The 27,431-nt window shown below is 61.5% G+C and overlaps 1 protein-coding gene across 1 annotated transcript; it reads right to left on the bottom strand.

Annotated features, from left to right (window-relative positions):
- Positions 1 to 1,978: 1,978 nt before the first annotated feature.
- COL20A1 (collagen type XX alpha 1 chain) lies at positions 1,979 to 25,436 on the bottom strand. The gene is made up of 36 exons (XM_040247701.1): positions 25,316 to 25,436; positions 24,207 to 24,298; positions 22,092 to 22,202; positions 20,687 to 20,830; positions 20,380 to 20,533; positions 18,746 to 18,900; positions 18,278 to 18,397; positions 17,543 to 17,707; positions 16,680 to 16,844; positions 16,331 to 16,485; positions 15,928 to 16,057; positions 14,990 to 15,135; positions 14,758 to 14,881; positions 14,462 to 14,601; positions 13,879 to 14,008; positions 13,515 to 13,657; positions 13,283 to 13,415; positions 12,807 to 12,949; positions 12,490 to 12,619; positions 11,509 to 11,544; positions 10,722 to 10,860; positions 9,805 to 9,947; positions 9,597 to 9,706; positions 9,002 to 9,160; positions 8,832 to 8,909; positions 8,240 to 8,326; positions 7,541 to 7,594; positions 5,768 to 5,863; positions 5,637 to 5,690; positions 5,478 to 5,531; positions 5,136 to 5,189; positions 4,293 to 4,364; positions 3,880 to 3,915; positions 3,706 to 3,772; positions 3,370 to 3,516; positions 1,979 to 2,158 (listed from the first exon to the last, which is right to left on the bottom strand). Exons 2-36 carry the CDS (start codon positions 24,286 to 24,288, stop codon positions 2,133 to 2,135), a joined length of 3,882 nt encoding a protein of 1,293 aa, XP_040103635.1. The 5' UTR covers positions 24,289 to 24,298; positions 25,316 to 25,436; the 3' UTR covers positions 1,979 to 2,132.
- Positions 25,437 to 27,431: the final 1,995 nt, after the last annotated feature.

Here is a 27,431-nt window from a genome sequence, read left to right as displayed (position 1 = left end):
TCTCTTACATCTCCTGCACTGGTATGCAGACTCTTACCACTAACACCACCTGGGAAGCCCCCTCACCAGGGATTTCTGGTGTAGTGAATCTAAGTGCTGATGATTTTCCCTTTCTGCTGAAACCGCCCCCAGCCGGGTTCGAAGGGATCCTGTGTGATGTGTGACCTGCCTTCTTAGGCTTGGGTCTCAGGATGTATTTTCATCCTATTCGTTTCAATAATAGTTCTGCCAGGTTTAAGATTCAAGCCTTTCCCTTCAGCACTCTGAGGTCATTTTCTCCCGTGTTCTGATGTCAAGCAGCTCTTGTCTTCTTGTAGAAAAGGGTTTAAAGACTTTCCCCACCATCTCTGTGTTTTTGCATCAGTGAATCTAAGGGCATGTTTTAAAACCTGGTCCCATTTGGCCTTTTGAACCCTTCAGTCTGGGATTTTAAGCCTTTCTCTAATTCTCAAATCGTTTTTGTTTTTTTTAAATTCTCAAATCTTTAAAAAGAACCTATTTCAACATTCCGACCCCTCACAGACTCACTGCTTCCTCTGGGAGCCCGTTGTGTGGAGGCAACGCTTGCTTTTGCTATTTTATCCTTTCCCGAGCCTTCTGGATAGCCTCTCTAGTGATCTCTCAGCCTGTCTGTGGTCAGGCTGTAATTACCAAGCCTGCTTCACTGACTTTATTTCTCCTTTTATGTTTCCATGCTGTATTTCCTCAAGCCTGTTAATTTTGGCTCTGTGTTATTACTACCCATCCTTCCAACTCTTTGAAGATACTGTGATTTTAAATTAAAGGACTAAACGGGGACTCATATTCCCCTTCTCCCGAGTCCTGCTCGGCTCACATGTCATTTTTCCCCGGGTTACCTTGGCTCCCAAACTTGGAAATAGTCCTGCGAGTGTGGATGTGTGAGAGTGAGTGTATGCACACACAGGAAGGTGCAAGAGTGTGTGTGCAGAGGGGAGATTTGGGAGGGACTTTCACTGTCCTGTGAGGCTTCATGTCAGCCCTTAGTCAGGTCAAACTGTGAAGGGCCAGGGCCCGGCTGGTCTCTCTCTCCCCTGAACCCAGCCAGAGCTGATGCTGGTGGCTACCCACACTCTCATCTACAGGCCATTCACATAGACACCAGGTCACGGCAGCCCATGCTTGAGCCCCAGGGGCTTCCAGACACTCTGGGGACAAAACTCAGACCCCTCCCTGCAGCACCCCCACTATGGTCAGTGGGTTGATCCCTGGCTCAGCCTGTCCTCAGTTTGCTCTCTCCTCCTGCCATTTCTGGGTTGGGCCTGGCCAGGCCCAGACCCAGTCTGCTCAGAACGTTCCACGGTCTCCCCCTCCCAGCCTGTCCTGCTTCTGCCCCCGTGTCACCTTGGAGCCCTCACTGGCCCCACCCCAAACTCTTCCTAGTGTTCAGAGAGCTACTGAATGGGTCACAGCAGGTGCCACCCCAGGGCCCATGGCTGGCGGGTTTCCCTGGCAGAGGGGGAGCCAAGGGACGTGGTCACTGCACAGGCTGTGGTGCCCAGGTTGGTCGAGGTGAGAGGCACTGGGCAGTGGCAAGGTAAGGGGCCAGTAGGTCGGGGTTCCATGAGGCCTGAACCCCTGGGGGTGAGCCAGATGTTACTAGAGGGGCCACTACAAGGGAGGTAGGGAGCCCCTGGCTGGGCCCAGGATGGTCACCTCAGCATCTCGGGGTGGGCTGGACACGTTCTCCAAACACACCCACCCTGCTGACTCACAATGTGCCCAAGGCTGAGAGCCCTGAGTGGGGCCTGATCCCTGGAGGGGTGGGGCTGTGGGTACCAGGGCCTTCAGCAGCCTCACAGGAACAAAGGGGTAAGGGAGACCATGGTGAGGGGATCCTCACGACCAAGGACAAATGGCGGCTTGTCTCTGAGAAGCGGGTCGAGGAGGGAATCTGGGACTCCACTCGGTGGGGGATGGGGCGGATGAGGGAGTCCCTGGCAATGAGCAGCCACCTCCCTTGACAAGCATGCATGTTTATCTGAACAGGAAATGTACAGAAGGAAGGTTTCCAGGCCAGCCTCTGCCTCCTCTCCCTGCACCTCTGGACCCTCTTCTCCAGCTGCTCCAGGGGTCGGATGTTGGGTGTCCAGGATCCAGGGGCACATGCGGGCTCACTCGAGGCAGCAGGGGGACCGTCCTGCAGAAGCAGAGGCTGGACAAATCTGGTGGACAGCTGACACCATCAGGACATGATGCCATGTGCACCAGGCCCTGGGTGCCGGCAGGACAGTGAGCCCTCTACCTGAATGTACTCCTCCGGGCACTGACCCTTGGGCCCCCAGCCCTGATTCGCCAGCCTGGCTGGGTGTCCCTGAGGTGCTGAGCCCCATGAGGACCTCCTGGTCTCCTGCACCCACCTGCAGTCCTGTTGGGCTCCTCTGGGGCCCATGGGCCCCCACATGCCAGGCTGCCCACGCCTCTGCCTGCCCTGTCTGATTGAGGGCTCCAGGCTCCCCCAAGGGGAAGGAGGATCTGCCTGAGTGAGGGGTGCAGGTGGCACTGCCTTCCTTTCTTGGGGGCCCTGCTCTGACCCGGGGAAGGTGGGTCCTGAACCCCCTGGGGCCTGGGGGCAGCAGGTCCAGCCCTCAAGTTGAGGCTGAAAGTTTAGGACTGGCAGTCCCTGACCTCAGACAGGCACTGATCCTTGTTTCATCTCAAAGGCTGAGGTTTAGCGTGGTGGGGGGTGAGGGAGGGGGCTGGGGAGGGCATCATGGCAGCACCTGCCAGCCTTGTCTGGACAGTGGGTACAAACTAGGGGGGGCTTACGGCAAAAGCCATGTCTGAGGGACTGTGGTGGGTGCTTGGGGGCAGGGACCCCTCTCTTTCCACAAATGTGTGAGCCTGGGCAAGGCGCTGTGGGTGTGTCCCTTCCCCCTCCCCCATCCTCCCTCACCCACCTAGGTGCAGAACTGTTCCCCAGCCAGCTTCAGCCCCACCCCCACTCATCTCCTTCCTCCCCATCAAGCCTGTGAGCTCCTCTCCCCTCATCAGCCCATCCATCCATCTCAGCATCTGAGCTGTGAGCAGCCGCAGCCCTGTCACACGGACGGATCATGACAAGGTCACTGGACCAAGCCTCCCACTGTGTCCTAGCAAGGAGAGAGGGAGGGGCGGGGTGGGGGAGGGGAGGGGAAGTGGGGAAGGGCAGTGGTGGGGTGGGGGGAGGGGAAAGGGGCCCTAAGCTCAGGGTTCCTGGGAGGTTGGGGAAGGGGAATTTGGGAGACCCTAGGCAGCCAGGCAGCCCCAGGTCTGTGCGGGATGAGAGAGCCTGTCCCCTCAACCATGGCGACTCCACTCAGAGCACACAGCCCCAGGACTGGGGAAGACCCCACCCCCAGGGGCCAGTACCTCTGTCCCCAGGGCGGGGGCCACCATGCCCCCCTTCTCCAGGGAGCCGGGCCTTGCTGCTCGTGCCAAGGGCCCTGGGGGCTTCCAAGATGGGCATGGGGGGCCGGGTGCTCTCGTGGGTGCAGGCATGGAGCTTCAACACGTGCGCTGGGTGGGGAGGAAGATGTCAGCGGAGGTAGGGAGACCCTCCCTTGCTCCCTTGCTCCCTGCCTTGCCCGGAGGCAGCGGCCCAGGAGAACTGCTCGAGGCTGGGGCACCAATGACCCGGCACAGGGCTCCCTTCCCTCCAGTGTGAAGACAGAGGCACTGGGCACCACAGGAGGCGGGGCCACTCACTCTGGATGGCGGACTCGCAGACCTGGCCCACGAGCTGGTAGATGGTGGCCAGGGACTGTGGCTCTCCCTGCAAGGGAGAACAGGCCACGTGGCTGACGGCTCAGGCAGCGTGGGGGTCAGTGCCTCCCCGTGCTCCCCCAGGGTTGGCCCGGACCCCAGACTCTGCACACTCACCTTCTCTCCTCGCTCCCCCTTGGGCCCCGGCAGCCCCTGAGTGGGAGGAAAAGGAGAAGTGCCTGGACCCCGCAGCTGCCCAGAGACCCAGGAGTCCCCAGAGAGCAGAGGACCCACCTCTGCTGCTGCAAGAGGGAGACAGCCGGCCAATTCAGGCTTCCCTGTCCCCAGGCCCCACCCAGCCTGCAGGCCAGGTCTGCCGCCACCCTGACCCCTGGAGCCCAAGCTGGGGAGCCCCACCCCCACCTGTCCCCAACCTGTCTCGGGCTTAGCAGGGGGCAGTCCCAGGCCCCCTCTGCTCTGAGCTTTGCGTCAGCCTCGCTTTACAAATGTACCAGCTGCTGGGCACCCCTGGGCATCAGCACACACAACTGGGCCCCGTGGCTGTTGGGCTGGGTGGAGAGGGGACTTACTGTGGGCCCCACGGCCCCTGGGGGTCCTCGCTCGCCGTTGCTGCCCCTAGGCCCCGCAGTACCTTGGAAACCCTATGAAAGTGGGAGGTTGGGTTTGGCGGCTGTTCCCCGGGGGTGGCCTCTCCCTCCGAGTCCCCCCACCCTGGACCAAGATCAGACTCCTCAGCTTGTCCCCAGCCTCGCACTAGCTGAGCCCCACACCCACCCAGCAGGCCCTGCTTTCCTCACCCACCCAGGGCAGTCCCGGCCCACCCTGAACACTGGCACTGGTTCCCAGCTGTCCAGGTGTGCTGCAGGCCGGGCCTCCCAGGGGTGGCTCTTGCAGGAGGAGCAGCTTGGCCTCCCTGGCACCCAGTGAGGCTGAGCCCAGGAGACCCTGGCCGGGTCTGGGCTGCTGGCCCCAGCCTCCCACCCAGAGCAGCTCCCCAGCTCTGAGTTCAGCTAGGACCTCTGGGAACACTGAGCTGGGAGGAAGATACTTCCAAGTGAGGGGGGTACCTCCACTCTCTAGTGGGAAGGGAGCTAGACCCACCCGTCCGCCCTTCCCAGGCCCAACCAGAGGCTCAGGCACCTTCCTGCTGTGTGCAGTCAGGGTGCAGGCGAGGCTGGGGGCTGCACAAATGCAGCATTTCCTACCAACCTCTCTGGTGGCGTGGGATAGGGGGGCTACCTCTGTTGCTCCTGAGCACAGGACACACACCCCACCTCAGTCTAAGTCCCTGCCCCAGACTAGAAGAGAGAGGCCTCCCTGGGTCACCATGTTCAGCTCAGCCTCAAGGAAACTTGAGGGATGCCAGTGGAGTGGGCAGGGCTGGGGGTGCTCATGGAGGAAGCAGTTCTTACCCTAGGGCCTGGAGGGCCAGGCAGTCCAGCAGTCCCCTCCAGGCCTCTCATTCCCTGAGGGCAAAGGAAGGGTGGGCGGGGGCAGGGCATGTACCCCTGCAAGCCCCTCCCACGATGACCCCCGAGACCCCCAAGACCCCATGGGGGGTACATGCCTGTGCCTGGCTGAAGCTGGCCCATCTCAGGGCCTGGCCCCACCCTGGGCAGTGACCGCACCTGCCCCCGGTCAGTATGGACTGACACTCCCCTCCCCACTGGCAGGCCATGCAGAGAAGGGTGGGGCAGAGAAGGAAGCCCCCGCTGCCTCCATCTCAAGACCCTCCAGCCAGGCTTCTCTCCCACCTTCGGTCCCTGAACGCCAACCTTCCCGGGGGTGCCCTGGAGGCCGGGTTGGCCCTGAAATAGAACAGAGGTGATCGGCCAGGCTGGGGCTGAGGTCCAACCCAGAAGAGGAGGCTCTGTCCCGAGCACACGGCCCTCGAGTCCCCAGTGTGGTCTGACCTGCAAGCCGGGGTGTCCATGGTCCCCCTTCTCTCCTTTGACCCCTGGCGGACCCTGGAGGGGGAAGATGGACTGGGCGGGAAGGCGAGGGGAGGGGGTAGGGGGACAGGGCGGGGGGAGGCAGCACCTACCACAGGTCCCTGGATGGTGCGGCCCTGGGTGCCTGGTGACCCCTGCTGACCTCCAGGACCCTCGGGTCCCATCTGTCCAGGTGGCCCAGGCTCTCCCTGGAGACATGGGAGTGGGGGGCTGAGGAGGCATGTGGCTCCTCCTGCAGCCCCTCCTTTGATCCTGCCCTGGGTGGGGGTGGGGGGGCAGACCTGCCCGCACACAGGCATCTTCACCCTCATGGCCCACCCTGAGAGGGTCCTGCTGCAATCCCGCTCTATAGATAGGAGCTGGGCCAGCTCTGACAGTCCAGTCACAGAGCTCCGAACCCCAGACACCGGAACAGCCTACCAGACCTTTAAGGGACAGAGGCCACCAATACCGTTTAAACGGCTTGATTTGCAGTCTTTTTTTTTTTTTTAAAGAATGCTTTCAAATAATTGTGAGTTAAAGCATATCAATGCACCAAATTCTAGAAAGAAAACCACAGGCATTCCCATTTGCGAATATCAATGTGAAAATCCTAAATAAAACATGAGCACACAGAAGCCTACAGCCTGTTAAATGTGTGGTGAGGGCTCAGTGACCATGCCGGCTTCTAGTGGGAGCAGGAAGAATTCAGCATTTGAGAGAGATTAAATCATTCACCAAACTAATAGCTCCAAAAAGGAAAACAATTTGCTTGTGTTCAGAGCAGCTGATGAGGCACTAAATCTTATTTAACACCCATTCTTGATTTCTAAAGTCTCCTAATAAAATAAGGTTAGGATTTGACTATCACATGACAAAATCCATCTGTCTCAGCTCCCAGGCCGGCCCCACACTCAACGGGCAAACCCCAGAAGCATTTCTATGAAGCCAACAAGGATATGTCTGCTATCACTGGGGTTCCTTAACAAACTCTGGAGTGTCACCCACACCAGAGAAATAAGCAAGAAAAATTTTTTAAAAAGAAAGAGAAAATTGAAAAGGAGACAGTGATATGATTTTTTGCAAATGCTGTAAATAAAACCCAGGGAAGTCTAAGGCAACCATATGAAACTAAAAAACAATTGCAAATAAGATATTTGAGTAAGAAATGGGGCCCAAAAACAATACACAGAGAGGACAAGGGGTTTAGGGGAGAGGATGTAGAGCTGCGCCCATCCCTGCCTGGACAGTGGCTGCTCCTGTGTCTGAAGAGCTATTTGGATTCTGGACTCCGTGCAAAGCTGGTGATGTGATTAGACCGCATTTGAAGCAGCGGGGGTGGGGGACTGGCTACTCAATAAATAGAGGAACGAGGGGCAGTGGTCTGGGAAGGAAGGAGGAACCACAGTGCCAGGCTGGAAGGTGCTAGAAGCACTTTGAGGCCCATGAGGAGGTGGTCCTCACAGACTAAGGAAGGCCTTTAAATACAAAGCCAGTCAGGAGCCGTGGAGACAGACCCACATAGCTGACGAGACAAAGGGGATCCTAAATCTGCCTGCCACATATGTCATAAGCCGGGCCAGGAGACCAGGACTCAGTACACTAGTCACAGCTCAGGGCACAGGGTTCCCATAAAACCTAGAGCCCCTCAAATGAAGGAGAAAATATAAGCCAGCTGAACGGGGCCGGAGGACATGCATCCAGCAACTTCCAAGGGGGTAGAGCGGCTAATGGGAGAAACACAGGGGAGGGCAGAGCACACAGGCCCGGCCAGGCGCCCAAGACTGCCCGCCACATGGTGCCCAGACTGGGGTCCCCCTCCTGCCTAGGGTTGGGCTGCGGGGGTCTCACTCCTGCACCCACCCCCAGGATGCCCCATGACTCACCCTGGGCCCTGGGAAGCCTTGCTCTCCTGGGGCTCCATTCCTCCCGGGGAGGCCCTGCAGAGGCACAAGCAAGGCTAAGGCTGGGCTGCACATTGGCTCCCCTGGCAGTGCCCTGGACTCCAGTCCCCACCTTCATGGTAGAAGAGGGAGGGACTCTGGGGGCCAGTGCCTCCTGGCCCGCCTCCTCCACAGTCACCGGTTACCGCACACATGGGCTCATGGCTTCCAGCCCTGGCCCCTCTCTGGGAAGGTCTGTGGACCACAAACCGAAATGGGTCCTGCACCCTCCAGGCAGCCAGAGGGTCTGGACTTGCCCGACAGTGGGGCCCAGGCCTGGAGCTGTGACTCATGGCCAGGCCATGACCAGCACCATGCTGTGGCTGGGGATGGGCTGGGCTGGGCTGGGCTGGGCTGGGCTGGGCTGGGCTGGGCTCCCACCCCCGGCGGGAACATATGGGCTCCAACACCAGAGAGGGGTTGGCTCAGGAGAAGGCTGCAGTGGGAAGGAAGGGGCTTCCAGGAGGGAACTCAAGGGCCGGGGGTGGACGAGGCAGCCAAGACACTCATGAACTCTGGCCACCAGTGAGGCAGGCCCAGGGACATCTGCTGGGGCTTGGGGAGGGGACCATATCCATCAACACTGGCAGTGAAATGTTGCTGGAGTCCGTGGTTACCCCAGGGAGGAACTGCAGGACTCACCGGAGGTCCTTGGGGGCCCGGGGGCCCAGGGGTCTGTGAGGAACATGCACAGGCAGATGGGAAGGCAGGACAGGACTCTCCCTCCTTCTGGGAGAAAGGAGACCCCGCCATTAAATGCACCCCCTCCTCAGCTCTTGTTTAACCCCAGAGCTCAGTATCTGCACTGACTGCAGGGTCCAGGAAGGCAAGGGGTAAAGGGTGGGGACCTGGTCCTGGCTGCCACCTTCCTGGCTGCCTGGTACAAGCCTGCTGACAGGATGCCATCTCTCATTCCCTTGTAAGCCCTCGGCAGGGCCAAGCCCAGTGTGGGCACACAGGGGAGTCAGTGAGGACCCCTTCCTGTGCCTGAGCCCACAGAAAAGGGCAGTGGCCCTGAGTACGTGGCAGCAGCCACTCTGGAGCTGGGGGCTGCCTGTCCTGCTCTAGCTCTCCTTGCCCTAGGGCCTCCAGGACACCCATCCAGCTGCCCTGAGCTTCAGCTCCGGCCCTGTGGGTCACCTCCCCCAGGAAGCCTGTCTGGATTTCTTCCAGATGACCTGGATGGCCTGTCTATGCCCAGACTCTTGCCCTCAGCGGGCACTTGGCCACCTACCGATGCTGGGAGCTCACAGCACCTGTCCTCCTCTGCCCAGGAGTCATTGCACACGATCTGTAGCACCTGGAGCTGGAACTTCGGAGAGGAAGAGAGAGGGGTGGGGTTGGTCAGGTGTGGCTGTCACAGGAGGTAGGAGGAGCCCACCAGCCCCAGATGGTTTGGCTCACCGAGGCTGAGCTGCTCCGGGGGCCCCGGGCTTTGGCCAACCTGCCCAGCATGACGAAGCCGGCAGCAGGCAGGCTGCTGGCCTCCCCGATGGGCCTCTCGGCCACCTTCCGGCAGTCCACATAGAGCCTGACCTTGGAGTGGCCCACAGCCACATGCACCTGGGAGACAGCAGGAGGTTCCCTGGGGCCCCAGCCAGGATGGGCTCCCTCCATGTCCACGGTCCAGGGCCAGAGCAGGGAGGGGCAGGGACTATTCCTGGGGCTGGCATCTGGATCCTGACCACCCCACGTCTCCTGAAACCCCTCATAGGGCCTCAGTTTCATTCTGTACAATGACACCCCCATGGCCCTTCCCAGGGGCTGCGGGACCAGGAGCAAGGGCTGGATGCTCTTTGACCCAGATTAGGGTGGGGGCATCCAGGGCAGATGAAAGTTCCTGCATTCTGGGGGGTGCCATGGTGACAGGGCAGCCTGTGTCCTGCAGAGCCCAATGGGGGTCTGTCCCAGAACCTGGGGGTCTGTCCCAGAACCTGGGAGCACCGAGGGTCTCAGGCAGGAAGGCATGAGCTGTGGTCCTTCCAGGACTTTCCAGTACCTTGTGGAAACTCCCAAAGAATATCCTCCTCACTTCGGGCAGGTCGAAGGTGACCTCCTGCAAGGTGGCCCTGGGGTCACGGTTGAAGTAGGTCAGTGACTTCCTGCCGGCTGGGGGATGGGACAAGAATCACATGAGACTCCCACGCAGAAGGCGGGAGAGGACCTCCCAGAGCATCACGTGACCCACTGCTGTCCCTCCAACTGACCGTCTAGCAGAACCCCGAGGATGGGCTGGAAGTCCTCGCTCACCACCTGCCACAGTGCAAAGGCCTCTCGGGGCGTCTCGGGGAGCAGGCGCAGGAGGAAGACAACCGTGTGCTCCAGGGGCAGGGTGGCCAGGTGGATGTCGCTGTAGGGAACAGGAAGGGCACCTCAGGCCTGAGAGGAGGTCGGACACTGGGGACCGAGAGTGGGGTCCTCAAGGCCAGGCCGGGGAGTGTCAGCAGTGAACTCCCCTCTCCTCCTGCCCTATCGGGTCTCAACAGGAGCAGCTTGGGACCACCGGGATGGCCCCACAGGGGCAGGAGGCCATCCCCTTGGCACATGCTGCTTCTTCTCTAGTGCCCTTCCCCCACATTCTCTCCTCATAGCTCCTACTCTCTGCCACCTCCTGGGAGCCCTCCACTCTTTGCAACCCCAGAGTTGCAATTTGTATTTTTCAAATTCCTATCAATATTATAAAGCACATGATTTACCTTTGCAATTTAAAACATTTTAACTTAAGAAAAATTATGCTGTGCATGTGGAAGTTCCAACGTGTGGTTAAAGACACCCCCGTATATGAAGAGGCGTGATTATTAGACCTCGGGGGCCATACAAGCCATGGTCATGGTGAGTCACAAAGCAGTGGCTTCTCACAAATCCTGGATATGTGCAGATTTGCAGGATCAAATTAGAGCATACAGGAAGCAGGAGTTCTCAGGGAAACAAAGGTGGTGGCCCCTGCCCAGAAGTGCCACCTGGGGAAAAGCCCTCCCACCCCACCTCCAGGGGCCTCATTCCACCCACAGGAGATTTATTCATTTATGGAACTCAGATTCCCGGAGTCCATGTGCCCCCGGGAGTCTGCCCAGTTGATTTCCCCAGGGTGCCCTCCTGCTCTCCGGCCCGCCCCAGCTCCCACCTGGCCCGACGGGTCAGCTGAGAGTCCTTGAAGAGAGTGAAGGTCCTGGTGGGGCCAAAGGCCGAGGGCTCCATGGCCACGCCGCGGATGGAGGCATATTCCTTCTCCACCAGCCCGAAGGCTGCCATCAGGTCAAAGCCTTGGGAGGAGGGCACCATCAGACAGGAGGGGAGGTGGGGGTGAGTAGGAGGCAGAGTAGAAAACCACGTGTCTGGTGAGAGGAGACTGTGGAAGCCACAGAGACAGTGCAGGGACGTCGGCCCTCAGGGGTCTCGTCCCCACTTCCTGGACTCAGGAAGGACATGCAGGGAGCACCAACCTGGCCCTTCCATGCCCACAGCCATCACCTCCCCACAAGTGTCAGTGCCCAGAACCTCGCCCATCCCACTCCCACTCCCACCCCAACTCGGCTGGCCCTGAAGCTTGGTCTGAGCAGCTCTGGACATCCTTCAGGAGACCCAGCTACCAAGATAGCTCCCCCACCCTCATTACCCCCCCACTGCCCCCACCTGGCAGATTTCCCTGACCACGCAGGGGCCATGTGTCAGCCTTCTCTCCGGGGAGGGTCTCAGACCCAAGCAGTAAAGATGTGATGCTGTGGACCCAGGCTCAGCCTCTCGCCCGCCCCCCTCCTGGTCAGCACAGGTTCACAAAGGCCACGCAGGACCCACGGGCCCCAGCATTGCCTGACCCAAAACCCAGGCCACCCTCCCCCAACAAGGACCCAGAGGAGGAAGAGTGGGTGGGGGCTGGTGGGGAGCAGCTGCCACACCAGAGTGGGACCTACCTGGCGGGGAGCCATCCAGGTGGAGGGCTGGGCAGGCTGCTGAGAGGGGACAGGGGTAAGGGTCAGCAGGGAGGGGCCCCTTGTGGCCAGATGCCCTGCCCTGTGGTCCCCACACTTCAGGGATAGGACAAGGACACTGTCCAACCCCCAGGAAGACAGCACCTGGCTGGGTGCTCCCACAGGGTCTGCGTCGAGAGGTGAGATGCCCTAGGTGCAGGCCGGGAGAGACCTGGACATGCCCGGGTCCACACCATCCTGGAGCCGGGCTGAGCCAGCCTGCTCCACTTCCAGGCACTGTGTGGACACTCTGAGTGTTCACATATGAGTGTGGACAGGAACTGAGACTCTCAGGGCAGGAAGTGGCTCCCTGCCACCCAAAAGAGGAAAGGTGCTGAGCCATGGGTAGTGAGGCCCCTGTCCCCAGAAGTATTCAAGTCAAAACTGGGCAACACCATGGAAGGGACACAGAGGAAAGCTGGGGTGGTTGGCCGAGGGCCTTCTACTCTGAGCGTCTGATCGTCGAGAGAAGCAGCAGGAACAGCAAACAGAAACTGAGGCTCCTCTCAGCTGGGTCCTGGCCTGGGGGTGGTGGGACCTCAGGGACCACTGATACCCCGGGGGCGGGGCCAGCCCAGAGTGGGCCTTGGACTACACTGCAGCTACCCCGTCTGTGGCATGTGTCTGGCTTCCTGCTCCTATAAGCTGCACGTCTGCCCTGCACCTCCTGGACACAGACCCAGAAGAACACCACCCATCCCCCAGCCCTGGGCCTCTGCAGGCCGGCCACAGCCATGATTCCCTCCACGCCAGCCTGCACGTGCTCAGCTGGACTGCAGTGGCCTTAATCCTGCACCAGAGGGTCTCTCACTAAGCTCTGAAATGCGGGGTACATCTTGGAGTCACAGGGCCCACACATCCTAGCTGCCAGGGTCCTGGGCTTGGCAGGAGTATGCTGGATCTGGGATCTTGGCGCCAATTCACCCGTCCGGCCCGTGGCAGACACCGCCACGCTCTCCCCTGCTCCATAGATGGCTGAGACCAGGACCCGGTACTTGGTAGCTGCCAGCAGGTCAGGGATCGTCACGTGGCTACTGGGTCCTGGAATGGAGAGCTGGGCGGAGGCGGGGTGAAGATGATCACTTGAGCATCTCCGCTAGTTTGGGCATCTTGGTTCCCTGTCTGTGGGTCCCGTCGCAGAAGAGTGGCCCCCTCGACAGGCAGGATGGGACATGTCTCCCCAAGCCCAGGATCTGGCGGCCCATGTGGGGCGATGGCCTCCTGGCTTCAGGGAGACTCACCGACTTCTCGGGTCCAGAGCCTGAGGCCAGCGCGTAGGAGAGCTGGTAGTGGAGCACGTGGCTGCTTGGGGGTGTCCAGCTGACTCGCAGGCTGTCAGGCGACTCTGAGGCCAAGGCTAGGTTGGAGGGTGGGCTCCGGCTGACTGCGGGGGAGCATGAGGCATGGGGCACCTCAGATGGCAACGCTTCCCCTCCATTCTGCACCATGCCCGCCACTCTCCCACTCCACGGCCCCCACCATGGCCACCACGCAGCCCAGTGCCCCAGCCCAGACAGGGCCACCAGGCCAGCTGTGGAACCACCTTGGGTGCGGTGTCACACCAAGTGACCTGGACCCTTGGCCACCCCAGGGATTTTGCCTGGAGGGCTCAGGCAGGCTCTGTGGACCCAGTGGCCCACTCGCAGGGTCAGGACTGGAGGGGCTGCCTGTCAGGCCCACGGAGTGGGGGGTTCTGGGGCAGAGCAGGGGCACCTACCGGGGGTGTAACGGAGGGACACAGGGTCACTGCGGGCCCCGTCCCGGTAGTAGGCCAGGATGGTGATCTCATATTCTGAGTGCCTCCCCAGGCCAGGCAGGACGGCCGTGCCCAGGTTCCCCGGGACGGAAATCTGTGGAGAAAAGGGACTGGTGTCCACCTGGGGGAGGTGTCCTTCCCTGAGGGCTGGGCTCACGGGAGGAGCTGGGGTGGGGAGGGTCCACTCCCCCACCTCATGGGCCTTCCCCTCTCCCAGGGGCGTCCACGTGATCTGGTAGACGAGCACGCCGGACACTGCCGCGGCTGCCCACTCGAGCCGAACTTCATCCCCAGGCAGTTCTGTCACTGACAGCTGGCCCGGGCTGGGGACTTTCCCTGGAATAGGGAGACTGAGGCTGGGGTGGCAGAGGGGACCCCAGTCCCCACTCACTGTGCCTGCGGTCCCCTTTCCCAGAGGGGCTGCGGGCCAGGCACTGGTCCCGGGCCCCACCGCCACACCTGTCCAGGTACCTGCCCTTACCTGACTCGTGTTGGTCTGAATCCCCCAGGGGAGCAGAGGGAGGTGGCCTGGGGACCCCACCCCGGCAGCCACTCACGTGTGGTCAGGCGGCCAGTCAGGGCAGAGGAGCTGCCCCCAGGGTAGAGACAGGTGACGCGGACCGTGTAGGTGGCGGAGGAGGAGAGGGGGCTCAGGGTGGCCGAGGTGGCGTTCCCAGGAACCTCCATCTGCAGTGGCGGCGGGTGGAACACGGGCAGCTGGAGGTGGGCAGCTCCTGCCAGAAGGAGACCCAGGCCTGCCCCACGACCACTCCCAGACTGGAGGGAGGGGACCGGGAGCGGAATCCGTGGCCCTGGGAGGGGTCTTGCCCATTCCCCCAACACACTGGTGTTTCCACCTCTCAGGGCCTGTTCCCCCAGCACATCCCGTCCAGCCTGTCACGTGTGAGGATTCTTACAATTCTTTGCTTCACTTCTGCCTTATCCCCCCTGACTAGGACTGGGGCCCACAAGGGCTGGGGTGGGGTCAGCTGCCTTCCACTCCCCTTGCACTGCTGAGGCTGAGCCTCGGGGGACGCGGTCACACCCACTGACCCTGAATTCAGGGGCCCGGTCGGGGAGGCTAAGGGCGCTGGTCCCCGCGAACAAATCACCCCCCTGGACCTGCAGGCCTGCTCTCACCTGTCCCGAGTGGCCTCCCTTGCCGGAGACGTAGCTGACCCTAAACAGGCGCACAGGTCTTGCGGTGCCCTCCCAGGATACGCGGGCTGAATCATGGCTCACGTCTGAGAAGCTCAGGCGTCTGGGGGTGGCCAGGGCGGCTGCAGGGCACACCAAGGCCTTAGGACTGCCCCATGGGTACCAGGGGAGGGCAGGCGACAGCTGGGGTTGGGGGACTACTGGATAGGGTTGGGGTCCCCCACCCGTGGAAAGTTGGGGGAAACCAGAGTAGGCAGTAACTTGCAGGATGCACTCACAGGTCCTGGCACGGATGCCCTGGGCCTCGCTGGTCTCTGCCCCTCGAAGGCTCTGCACCCACACCTCATAGTCCCTGCCCGGGGCCAGGCCATCCAGCAGCACCTCCGGCCGCCCCACCCGCACCTGCAGGGACACTCACGCTGGCCCCACCCTGCCTGCCCCTTCCCCCCTGCCCCCTTCCCTATACCCCTCCCCCTGTGCCTGCCCCCTCATCTCCTCTGTGCCCCGTACCTCTCTCCTCTCCTCCTCGCCCTTGGGGGAGGCAGGTGACCACCGCACCAGGTACTGGGTGGCCTCTGCTGAGGGCTGCCAGGTGAGGCGGACAGTTTTGGGTGTTACTGAAGCCAGGGTCAGCGCCTGGGGTGGGGGCAGGGGTGCTGGGGGAGAGGGGGGCAGAAAGTTTTAAAATGTGGCAGCAGGCAGAAATCAGACCTATCAACCAGCAGGAGTCGGGGGAGGACAGAACCTGTCAGTCCCTTGGTTAGGCACGGGCTAGGTGTGTCCTGGTGGAGACAGAGAGGAGAAGACCAGCAGGGGTGGGGGAGGACAGACGACTGGCTGTAAATCTCGGAACTGATTTCACTCTGGATCACCCTGCAGGTTTCTATAAAGGCCACCTGCCCTGAGGGTGGGAGGGCTGTGGCCTGGGGTTAAGAGGCCACAGCCTGTGTGGTCCCATTTAGATGGAGGGTCCAGGATCCGAAAACCCCAGAGACAGAGCAGATCAGGGGTCTGCAAGGACTGTGAGGGAGGGGAGGGCTGGGGTGACCACTAAGGTGTGGGGCTCCCTACAGGGTGATGGGTGCACAATGCTGGGACTATATGGAAAACAACAGTATCACCCGCTGTGAACAGGTGACTGTGGGGTGTATCTCAATAAAGCTGCCGGGTGGGGGGGTCTCACGCAGTCCTTGGGGAGCTGCAGGCCAGGCAAGGTGGCAGCTCCACAGTGTGGCAGCAACAGTAATGGGTCTCTGCTGTGTTAGGGTTATGATACAAAGGATGCCACCTGTGCTCAGAAGAGGACACTGAGGGTCAGAGCGGCCCAATGACTCGGCCTTTGCTGGGTGTGGTACCCTGCCTGGGCTCAGACGACCTTGAGGGTGCCGGGCTCCAAGGGAAGGCTGCAGGTGGGGGAAGCCCCTACAACCCTGCGCTCACGCACACACCTGTGGTCGCCAGGCCCTGCAGGCCCTCGCCGACGCCAGCCTTGTAGAGAGGGAACACAGAGACCAGGTACTCAGTGTTGGAGGTCAGGTTGTGCAGCTGCGCTGATGAGGTGGGCCCTTCCACCACCACCTGGAGTAGGAGCCACGAGGAGCAGGTTGGTGGGGTGCAGGGGAGCAGGCAGGGGTGCTGGGTCAGCCTTCACTCCCTGCACAGCTGTGTCCCCAGGGCAGGTCTGGGCCATCAGCCCATTGCACAGGCATGAGCACAACCCTGCCATCCACAGGTGTGTGGGGCCGTGGTTCTATACACCTCCTGCACCTGCTCCTCATTCACCTTGATTTTGTCACCCGTGGGCGTTACTCCAGCCCTGCCTGTGGTAGGGGGGTTGGGGGCGGTGCTCACCTCCCTGGGGGCGCCGCCCTTGGAAGGCCTCCACACAATCCGGTACTTGAGGGGCGGCTGTGGGGCCGGGCTCCAGGACAAGAGGATGCTGGAGGAGGTCACTTGGGTCAGGACCAGCCTGGTGGGAGCTGGAGGGGGGTCCAGGGCCGGTGTAGCTGTGGGAGGGAGAGGAGCCAAGGCCCAGGGGGAGGCTGGTGTCAGTGGCTCTGCCTGCGCCCCTGGCGGCCACTTCCAGGAAGGACAGGGGCTCCCCAGTTGTTTTGGGAGCCCTGAGAGCCCAGTGGGAGGGGACCTGGTGGGGCTGCACCTTGTGTGGCAACCCTGCCCCTGCGCCAGCCGTGTCGCTCACCTGGGCCCCCACGCGGGCTCCTGCCCTGGACCTTCTGGCAGATGAGCCGGCTGAGTAGGCCGGAGAGTGTGCCGAGCTGGGGGAAGTCCTGCACGTTGTGGACAGTGATGTCCAGCGGCTGGGATGCCAGGAGCCTCAACTCGGTTTCGTCAGCGTTCTTCACGCCTGCCGCAGGGTTGAGGAGAGGGTTAGTCCACCCAGCACCCTTGTTTGTTGTGCAGTCAGGACCACTGGGTCCCTGCTGGTCACCCAGTCGGCAGAGGGCCCTTCCCAAGGACCCCAGATGCCACAGGCCCCAGAATGGGGTCACCTGGCCAGGTGCCCGTGAGAGACAGGTTGGTGTGAAGGTGCCTGTGGCATGCCTGCCCACGTCTCTGTGGAGCTTGCAGCCAGGAGAGAGGTCAGTGTGCTCTCCTTGGGGTCCTGCTCACCCAGGGGCTGGGGTCAGGCACAGAGCAGGGTCTCTGCTTCCAAGAGCCCTGCCCCCAGGTCTGAAGGTCCCTTCCAAGGGATGCAGTTAGTGACCAGCTGGCTATGGGAGGAGAGAGAGGTCCCCAGGCCATATGGTGTGGGGAGCAGGGAGTGGCCACAAACATGTCCACAGATGACACTGCCAACTGGCCACTTCACCAGGGAGTGGCCAGGCTGCCCACGCCAACTTGTGTGGCCACCTCCGATTGCCCAGGTAGGAACTCAGGTCTTCAGAGCAGGGACTCTTCCTCCCATTCATAGATGGCGTTGGGAGACAGTAGGGGGTGCTGAGGCTCAGAGGCCACAAGACCTGCAGCCTGGGGAGCCGGGAGCCACCCTGCTGTGTTCTGTGAGAACGCCCACTGAGAGCCCGGCGGGGAGGAGCTGCTCACCCACAGCAAAGATGTCGACACCGAGACCCTTGAGCACGTGGCCAGCAGTGTGGGCATCATCTTGGGACTTGCCATCTGTCACCAGAATCACCAGCTTGGCCGCCTCTGGACGGACACCTGCTCTGGGCTTCAGGTTCTGCTCCAGCACATGGGTCAGGGCCAGGCCTTGGGCACAGTGAGAGCAGAGTGCTCATGCCCCCACACACACTCCTGCCCACCCGCAATGGCTCCACCAGCCACTGGCCACCTGCTCTACCCACCACGGCAGTCCTGGCCCCTTCAGGCTGCGGGTGCCTGGAGGGCAGGGATTCCCCCCTCCTTCCCTCACAGGCACCTGAGACCCAGGGGCTGGCTCCCCACACCTTGCAGGGTGCACAGGGTGAATGGGGATCAGGGAGGGAATTGTGCCATGGGGGTGTGGTCTGCCTGGGTCAGCAGTCCTCTCCCCTGAGGAGGACTCCTGAAAACAGGGCTCCCCCGAGCTGTTGGTGGGCCCTCCCAGGAGCCTCTACTGACCAGAGGAGCCACTTGTTTTCAACAGGACTACCTGACTTGCCACGTTCACCATGGATGAACGAGGCAGACTGGCCCTCTGCAAAGGCATGAATACACAGGACTCAGGCGTGGTTCATGCATGCCTCTCCTTATCTGAGGGTGCAAGGGAGACTGATCATGGGACAAGACCTGAATGGACCTCGAGGGTGGGGCCGAGGCTGGGGCTGGGGCCAGGCAGACCTGTGAATGTGTTTCCTCCTCTGTAGCGGAGGTTGTGAACAGCATTCAACACGTCCTCCTTGGTGCCAAAGGCATTCAGGTCCCACTCGGTCTGGGGGGCTCCACTGTACTGAGTCAGGCCTGGAAGGGGAGGAGTCCCCACTCTACTGAGTCAGACTGGGAGGGGAGGGGTCTCCTCTATACTGAATCAGGCTGTGAGGGGGCGTGAGCACACCGCAGGTGGGGAGGACACACACAGCCTTGCCCAGGTCACCGAGAAGGCATGTTTGCATAGCCCCACTTTCCACACAAGGTCCCCCTGGGAGTTAGCTGTCTTCCCAGTGCAGGTGGGGACCTCAGTTTTGCTTGGTTGGGTGAGAACTTAGCCTTGGTTCCTCCCTCACTTCACACTCCCTTCTCAAAGCTGGGGGTAGGGAGTGGAATTGTGAGGACTACCCCAGCGGGGCACAGGGCAGAGCTGGGACCCACCTACTTGGACTTTGCCCGGCCCAATTTCAAAGGGCTCGATGACGCTGGCCAGGAAGTCTTTGACCTGCTGGAAGTGACTGTGGCCTATACTCCAGGACCCATCCACCAGGAAGATCATGTCCGCAGGCATGGGGGGTGTGCAGCGGAACTGGGGTCTGCCTGGGGGTGGGAGGGGAGGGAGATGAGGTGTTGGGCAATGTCATCACTGCTACAGGACCCTGAACTGCCTGTGGCTGGGCTCCAGTCCCCAGGATCTCCTTCCCTGAGGTTGGTAGAGGAGGAGGGGCTGCAGGGCTCTGGCTTCAAATGAGGTGGGCAGCAAAGTGTTGGGGGACAGGTACCAGAGTCTCACCAGACTTAGAAAACCACACATGAAGCTCAGCCTGCTGTCCCAGCCTCCCTGAGTCCCCCCAAAGGGGGTTCATAGGACATCCAGTTGCTCTGGAACCTCCACCCTCTATTGGCCTGGCCAGTGCTGGTCACTGCTCAATTGTCCAAGGGGGCGAGTTGCACCTTCCTTGCCCACCAGCTCCCAGGCCCAGCTGGTAGAGGCTGTCCAAAGGGGAGCCGACTGGGGTGAGTCAGCACCATGGACAGTGCCAGGTGGATGCCCATTCCACCAGCTCTAGGCTGAGGCCTCACTGTGTGTGTGAGGAGGGTTGTCCTAAGGACCAGGAGCTCTTTGGAGACAAAGCCATGCCTCTTCATCTGGGGCTCCCAGAGCTGTGAACAGTGTCTCCAGGCCAAGACCCAGAGCCAGGGCCAGACCCCCCCAGGGCAGACAGGGCTGCACGTGGGGAGGGGCCTGCTTCCTGTGCACAGGGGCTGGACAGCACATGGCAGTGAGCCTGTAAGCACGTCCCAGTGTGACTGTGAGTCTATACTAGAAACAAAGAAACAACTCTCTTGGAGGCTCCTGGCTGGGTAGGTGTGGTGAGACCCTCACTGAATGCGGGAGGCACCCTCTGGCCTCAAGGCCCTGCACTGTGGGGGAGATCACCCTGTAAGACCCCAAGTCCACTGGGAGACAGTGGAGAGCCTGGACCCCAGGACTCCACGCAAGGTCTAAGGAAGGAGGTGTCTTTTTCCATTCCAAGTCTCATGGGGGAGACAAAATCAGAAACATCCCAGGTCTGGTGGGGGAGGCACATCTCTGCCTGCAGGGCCTCATGGGAAATGCTGTGCTGTGGTCCCGCCCTCAAGCCCACAGATGCTGGCACCCCAGCCGTCTCACCTGGCTCCCTCCTCCCTCCAGCTGAGGTCCTGGGGTGGTTCGGCCCCTCCAGGCTTGGGGTGGGCTGAGCAGGGCCTGCCCCTGTGGGGCCCCTGGGTGGGTGCTGCTCCTCACCAGGTACTCCTGGGCGGGGGGGGGGGGTCACAGCTGTGTTACCCCTCACCAGCCACACTCAGGCTGGGGGGCACCTGAGGGAGGTCGAGGTAGTGGGACCAGGCACTGGGGCCCAAGGACATTCCCAGCAGCTGACCTGCCCCAGTGGGTTAGTGAAGTCAGGAGCAGGCAGCCAAGCTTAAGTGCAGGAGTGTGAGGGCAGACAGAAGGAGGACCTCCTGGCCACATGAATACCATGAGGCACTGAAGACTGCCCCCTGTTCCCAGGCACGTACCGTCCCTCGACTTGGCCCCATCAAGCGTGGGTGGATCTTGGCTTGGGGCCAGGGCCCCTGGGGGCTCAAGGTCTGGGCTCCTCACAAGGGAGGGGGTGGGCTCCAGGGTTGCCCCCAGTGGCCTCTGGCCGCTCCTGCTCACGGAGTTACTCTTCAGATCCTCAACTGCAGAGAAATGCAATGGGATATCAGGACCCCACTGCCCTGCAGGGGGTGTAGAGGCCTTGGGGCTGCCCACACATCCCTTCCCGCAAAGGCCCATCCAGGCGCTATGAGCTCCCAGCCTCTTCTGCACACATGTACCCCCAGGGCACTTACTCACAAACTCCCTTCGAGCCAACAGGATGTTCCCTGAGCCAGTAAGCTCGAAGATCTGCAAGGTGTACCCCTTGGAGGGGCTCAGTCCCCCAACAGTGGCCTTGGGGGTCTTGGTGGTCAGCATCACCTCCTGCTCTGGGTCCCCTAGGGTGGGGGTGGGGAGAGGGATCAAGGCAGCCGAGGTGGGTGGTATCTGCAAGTGTGTGTGCACTTATGCCTGCAGGTGTGCATGTGTGTACATGTGTGTCCATGTGTGCTGGGAGTGGTGAAATCTGCCTGGCACCCCCTTTTGCCCTCCCCTAGCTCCTCCCTTTGGGCCAGGGGAGGGAGTAGAGGGAGAGGTCTGTGTATCTCTCTCTAGGACCTGATGGGAGTGGCCTGTGCTCCTCCCCAGAGGGACTCATCTCAGGGTCAACCGGGGGATCCGTAAGTTCTCCAGGTGCCATCAGAGCAGCGCTGAGGACACCATGGAGGTGTCAATGCAGACAGGGCTGCACGTGGGGAGGACAGGGGCTGGACAGCACATGGCAGTGAGCCTGTAAGCACGTCCCAGTGTGACTGTGAGTCTATACTAGAAACAAAGAAACAATTCCAAGGGCATGCTGCCGTGCTCTCAGGGGAGGCAGCCATGGAGGCAATAGGAGTGACTGATCAGAGGTCAGGAATACCTGGCAATTCTTGGACCTCAGGTGCTAGAAAGGGGACTAAGAGAGAAAGGACTCACAAGCCTGCCCGTCATCCAACATCCTGCCAAGTGGACAGCCCCCAGCCTGGGCCCAGCCCTGCAGGGGGAGCTGGGACAGGCCGGGAGGGTGAGGTCCCAGGTGCTTCCCATGACTCAAGCTGCCTAATTTTCACAAGCCCCCACCCGTTTTGTAGATGGGAAATCGAGTCACACAGTTGCTTGGAATCAGGATTTAAGCCCAGGTCTGTCGGGTTCCTGCTGCCTGCCAGGGAGGGATGGACGGGCAGGCCCTCTGAGGAGTGCATCCTTGGCACATCCCCCGCCTAATTATTTGGAGTTGAGACCCTGAAGAGCTCCACCCAGGAGTAAGGGTTTCTGAGGACAGGTCAGCTCTGGAAACAGCTGAAGCCCAACGTCAAACAATCTTAACTCCTAAAATGGAGCGAGTCTGCCACTCGGGCTTGGCACTGTCAGGGTCCTGAGAGCTCTAAGCTGGGGGAGGGTCCTTGTTTCTGCAAAGTCGTTGACTGCCTTCTGCACGTGCCAGGTGTGGGGACACATGGCGGGGACATTACGGGCCCTGTTCTCCAGCCACAACCTCCCTGTGCTAGCGGGGAGACAGTGAGGAGGGAGGGCAGAGCCCAGGGGAGCCAGCATTGCGACCGCCGTGCTGAGCGCGTTCACCACTGGTCTGCACAGAGGCAAGGCGCGGGCCCCTACCTGCCCTGGGCTTCACCTGCACCAGGTAGCCGAGGCTGCTTCCCTCTGACTCTCTCCACTTCATCTGCAGCCGGTCCTCAGGCAGCACTGTCAGCCTCAGGCGGCCACTCGCTGGGGAAGCAGGACAGGCGGTCTGGACTGATCCTCCTTGGGACCTCCCCAACCAGCTGTGGGGCCCCATCCTGAGGTTCCAAGGAGGCTGTGGCCCCTCTGGGGCTCAGCCCCTCTGAGGTTCCGAGGGGACTCCAGTGCCACTGGGGGGAAATTTGAGAAGAGGAGCCCACCTCCCCCCCGCCAGGGTTGGAGGAGGACTGGTCCCCTTCGCAGTCTAAGGCTGCCGGGCAGATCTGGGTGGGGGAGACTTCTGTCCAGAGAGGCCCTCTTGGCTCTATTAGGGGTGCCTCGCACCATGGATTTAGGCTCAGGCCAGCATCCCAGAGTGGCCCTAACTGCCCACCGACCCAGTGGAGACCCAGGCTCCAGCAGTGGCCGGCCACCCCTCCCGATTCCCCGCCTGAGTCCCCGAAGTGCAGTGGAGACACAGCTGCAGACCCCCTGCTGCCATGGTCACACAGCCCAGGAGGTGGGGGTGCCTAGGAGTGGGGGTGCCTGGGGGTGGGGGCTCCCTGGGGCGGGTGCCCTGGCCGTCCTGGGAGGAGGAAGGGGCCTTGGGGCTTGAGCCCTCCAGCACAGCCTGACTTCCGAGCTTCCGGCAGCTCCTTGGTGTGGGTGACTATATTTGGAAAGTGGGGACAGAGATTGGCTTCTTCTGGCTGCCCCGCTCAGGGCAGGGGCACAGGGGAAGGGCAGGGCTGGGGGGAGCCCGTGGCAGACACAATGGCTGCTTCAGAGCGGGGAGCAGCTGAGCTGGGCCTCCGGATGGGCCCCCTGCTCCCTGGAGCATGAGCTGAAAGGCAGGAATGTCTCGGCAGTGGGGGCCTTGAAAAGACGCTTGTGAGTGGGAGGCTCAGCTCATGAAGAGCCTCTGTCTCCCTGCACCCCTGCAATGTTGTAGGGGGGCATCCCGAGCTGCCTTATGGGTCTGCAGGTCGGAGCCTTGGCAGGCGCCGGGGAGACAGAACCCAGCCAGGGGCGCCCACCTACAGGGCCATTCTTGGGGAAGGGCAGCCTGGACGTATGGGTCCCACCCCCATCTTCCAACCACCCCACCGCCGCAGTCCACCCAGAGTCTGCATGGGCCTCATGCTGTCTACGTGTGAGTGTCTGGGGCTCCTTACTGACTTGGTCCCCTTGGGGGGATCTTGTCAGAGCCCCAGGGATGGAGGGCGCAACCATCTGTGAGCAAAATCACAGCCAGGAGGATGTGCCGCTGGTAAGAAGGTAGTTAGAGGAGCCAGGACTCCAGGCTGGGTGGCTGTGTGACAGGCCCCGGCTGCGCCCCTGTGAGGACTAGCTCAGAGGTCTCTTCCCCTCTCAGCACCCGTGGGAGCTGGACACATGCCAGGGATGTGGCTGAGGGGCAGTGTGGAGGAAGCTCGCTGCGTGATTCAAACACCACCTCCCAGGGTTGGTCTCCCCAGACTTCCCTGACGGGTTTGAGCATCACCCTGAAAGGGACACGCCCCATAGGGAGCTGAGCATCCCCTCGCTGGACAGGGGACAGCCGACCAAGGTGCTGCCCGTGGCCATAAATGAGCTGAAAGGATCAGGGACCTGCTGGAGGCGGCATCTTGGGCTCTCCTCGGGGGTGTGTGTGGGGGGTCACTTTTCACTCTAGATCCTGTTGTTTGAAAATTTCACAATGAAAAACGTGTCCAGAGAATGATGAAAAAAAAAATCACTAATGCAAGAGTGAATCAAATGCACAGTGCGTTAATGCACATTTGTGTTAACAAATGGATAACACACAAAAAGCCAACTAAAAGGAAAAACCACAAGGCCAAAGGTCAAGCCACACAGCTGAGGGTGACGCTGGTGGCAGAGCTGTGCCATCTTCCTGTCTCTGTCCCCTGAGTACCTGAGCCCCTGGGAGCAGCAGCTGCTCAGGGCCAGAGGAAGACTGGTCCCGCAGCGGGGGCCTGTGCCCTGGGCAGGTATGGCCTGGGGGGGTCAGGCGGGAGCCACAGTTCCAGGAACCCTTACCCGTGTCCTCACCTTGTCCCTGGCTGAGCCCCAGGGTAACACTCAGATACAGACAGAGGCCGACTCCGAGGTGAGGGCACACATGGACGCTCATGGTGCGCAGCCTGCAGGAGGAGAAGAGGCCACTCAGCCACCTATCTGACTGTCTGTCCGTCCGTCCCTCCCTTCCTGATCTCTAAGCCAGAGTTTGTTCATTTTTGCCCTTGTGGGCTGGGGACTGAGCCCCACCCAGACGCCTCCAGATGCCCACCCTCCTGTCTACAGGGGCTGGTGTCCAACAGGCCTGGGGGGCTTCCTGGGTCCACAGGTCAGCTGCCCTTCACCTGCCCACCACCAGCTTCTGCATCCCATCCTTCTCGACAGCCCCACACGGGGCCTGGTTGCTGTTCTGCCCACTTACTTGTCATTAGACCAGCCTGGGGTGGCCAGCATCAGGGCCGAGAGGTCTGGGGGGGAAGCAGGGCCAGGTGGGCGGTCCTGCCTGCAGCCCTGAGCAGCGTCAAGGTGGGACCCCAGTTGGAGCAGGACCCGGTGTCCTGGCCGAGAATCCGCCCTCCAGGACACCAGCCTCTCGACCCCAGAGCCGGCCTCTCAGTGAGACAGGGGGAAGCCCTGAAGGGGGATTGGGTCCTGGGGGGCTCCCTCCCGGCCTCCGCTGACAGAAAAGAGAGGAACGCAGGGCAGGATCTCAGGCCCCTGGGACCCCCAGCCCAGCCACACCCCTGGCGGTGGGGCTCACAATGTCCTGTGGGGGGCACAATTGGCTGTGGAGGGGCTAGAGAACGAGGCACAGTTTACCCGGTGGCCTCACTTTCTGACCCTCCTCCACACTCTGAAACCAGGCTGCCCTCCCCGGAACCTCTGTGGGACCCTGCCAGGGGCACAGAGGTCAAAGATGTCATCAGGATCCCTCGACAGTGTCTGCCCTCCTCCACCCGTGACCCTACGGGTCCAGGCCCCACCCCCACCAGACCCCATGCATCCGGTCCTGCTGCACCCCCAGGAACTCAGCTCCCCCCACCCTGAAACCTCTCTAGGTCAAGCTCATCTTCAAATCACACACCTGGAGCAGCCCCTAATGGGAGCAGCCCCTGCCCACCCAGGCTCCAGGGGAGACCAACCTGCTCCTGTCCCCAGGCAGCGTCCCCTGGTCCCGTGTGCTCCTGTCCCACTGCAGTCACAGGAAGGCCGTGACTTATGAGGCCCCTTTCTCCAACGTCACTGCTCTGGCCTATCCCCACCCACCCGGAGCCTCCGCCCCTTCCCCCACCCCCCCACCAGCTCTTCGATCTGCTGCCCAGAACATCTCTCCAAGAGCCGGGGAACACAGGCCGCAGCATGAAGGACCCATCACCCTGCAGGGCCAGGCCCAAAGCACCAAGGGACAAACACCTGTACCCCTTGCTTCATAGGGCCTGTCCCAGAGAAGCCCATGGGGAGGCCCCTCAGGGACCAGGGTCACCATGTCACCCCAAGAGGCCAAGCTATGAGTAATGGGCAGGGGGTTTCTGGCAGCCTGGAGCAGCAACAGGACCCCAGGGTCACACCAGCAGCCACAGCCTCCTCTCATCTAGCATCGCCTCCCAGGACCTGTGACCCCAAACCCGAGCCATTTGTGGGACTCTCCAGTGCCCAGGCCACCCCCACTCTGCCCTGCCCAGCCTCCTCTGCACCTACCCCTTCTCCGCAACCCTCCCGGTCTGAGGGCCAGCCAAGCACAGGCCCTCCCAAGCCCTCAGTCCACCCAACAGCCTCAGGGCCTGACCCAACCAAAGCTTGTGGTGGGGGCGGGGAAAGGTACCCAGTCTAGGCCCCAAGCCCTCCCCTGCTGGACCCCAGGACACAACCCCCAGAACCGCCCGACCCCAACCTGGACCAGCCCCCTCTCCCAAGTGCTCCGAGGCTGTCAGGGGCCCTCTGGGCTCAGCTTCTGGAGGCAGAGGTGCTCTGCGGGAGGCAGGCTACAGACAGGGCCCTTGGGCTGCTGGCCGGCAGAGGCTGCCATCCAGTGAGGGCTGTGATACTGGCTGGAGACTGGGAGGGGCTGGTGGGCAAGTATCAGGGGCTGGATGCTGCTGGAGAGTGAGGCCCTTCCAACGCCCATGGAGGCTCCTGTCCTCCCTGGACCCACAGCCACTGGGCAGGCACCACTGGATCCGGCCAGCTCTCCAGCCTTGCTCTAGGTAGCTTGAGACCTCTCTGGCCTCCGTCCTGCCCTGTGGTTGGTGCTCCTGCAGCCAGGAGGGGTCTGAGGACCTGAGGCAAAGGCAGTCCCGAGACCTGCTGTGGCCTGAGAGCCACCAATGGCTTTGGACTCATGGCTGGACACCAGACGCTGCAGAGCTGGTGGATGCCCTGCACTGTGCACTGGGGGTGCAGGTGGGCCCTGCAGACCCAAGTGGAGGTCAGCAGAGGGCACCTGGCCCAGCGGCCTGATAGCACTGACACACGACCTTGCACACCCATGGCTCACAGGTGCTCGGGACATGCGTGTACATGACACAGCCCACCAAGGTGCTCTCAAGCTGGTCAGGTCCTCAGCACTCCCGGCAGGACCCCATCCAGCCCACACCTGTGCATCCATCCAGGAGTCCCTGCATCCAGCAGGTGCTCCACTCACCCGAGCCTCACAGCCCACCTGGGAGGGACAGAGCTCAGCCAGTGTGAGTTGCCCTCAGAAAGGGAAGATTGGAGAAGGAAATGGCAACCCACTCCAGTGTTCTTGCCTGGAGAATCCCAGGGACGGCAGAGCCTGGTGGGCTGCCGTGTATGGGGTCACACAGAGTCGGACATGACTGAAGCGACTTAGCAGCAGCAGCAGAAAGGGAAGGATGGGGCCAGGCTGGCCCCTGCTGGCTGAGTCCTGTCAACCTTCTGGAAGCTACACAGCTGTTGTGGCCCTCACTCCAGTGTACAGGTGCAGCCTTCGCAGTGGGGAGATGGCCCCAAGAACCCCAGTCCTGATGTTCAGGAAGGGGCCCTCAGGGCTGAGCAGAGCTTCCCCGGGCCCCTGGGGAGGAGGTGCAGGGAGCCCTGCTCCCTGTCTTCCTATCAGGCCCAGCTCAGGGTACGGGGACCCAGGAGAGCCACCATCATCTGGCTTGCAGGCCTGGGCCTGCTGGGCAGGGCCACCATCTGCAAGTGATTACTGAACACGGTGGCAGCAGAAGGGTTTGTGTATAAAGCAGGGGCCAGAAGGATGAACAGGTCATTGGGGAAAGTTCCCCAAAAGGAAGC

This window comes from Oryx dammah, unplaced genomic scaffold (assembly GCF_014754425.2).
Source record: "Oryx dammah isolate SB20612 unplaced genomic scaffold, SCBI_Odam_1.1 HiC_scaffold_10, whole genome shotgun sequence".
NCBI classification, from domain to species: domain Eukaryota; kingdom Metazoa; phylum Chordata; class Mammalia; order Artiodactyla; family Bovidae; genus Oryx; species Oryx dammah.
Note: the sequence above shows the minus strand (reverse complement) of the source record. Positions and strands in the feature narration are given on the sequence as shown.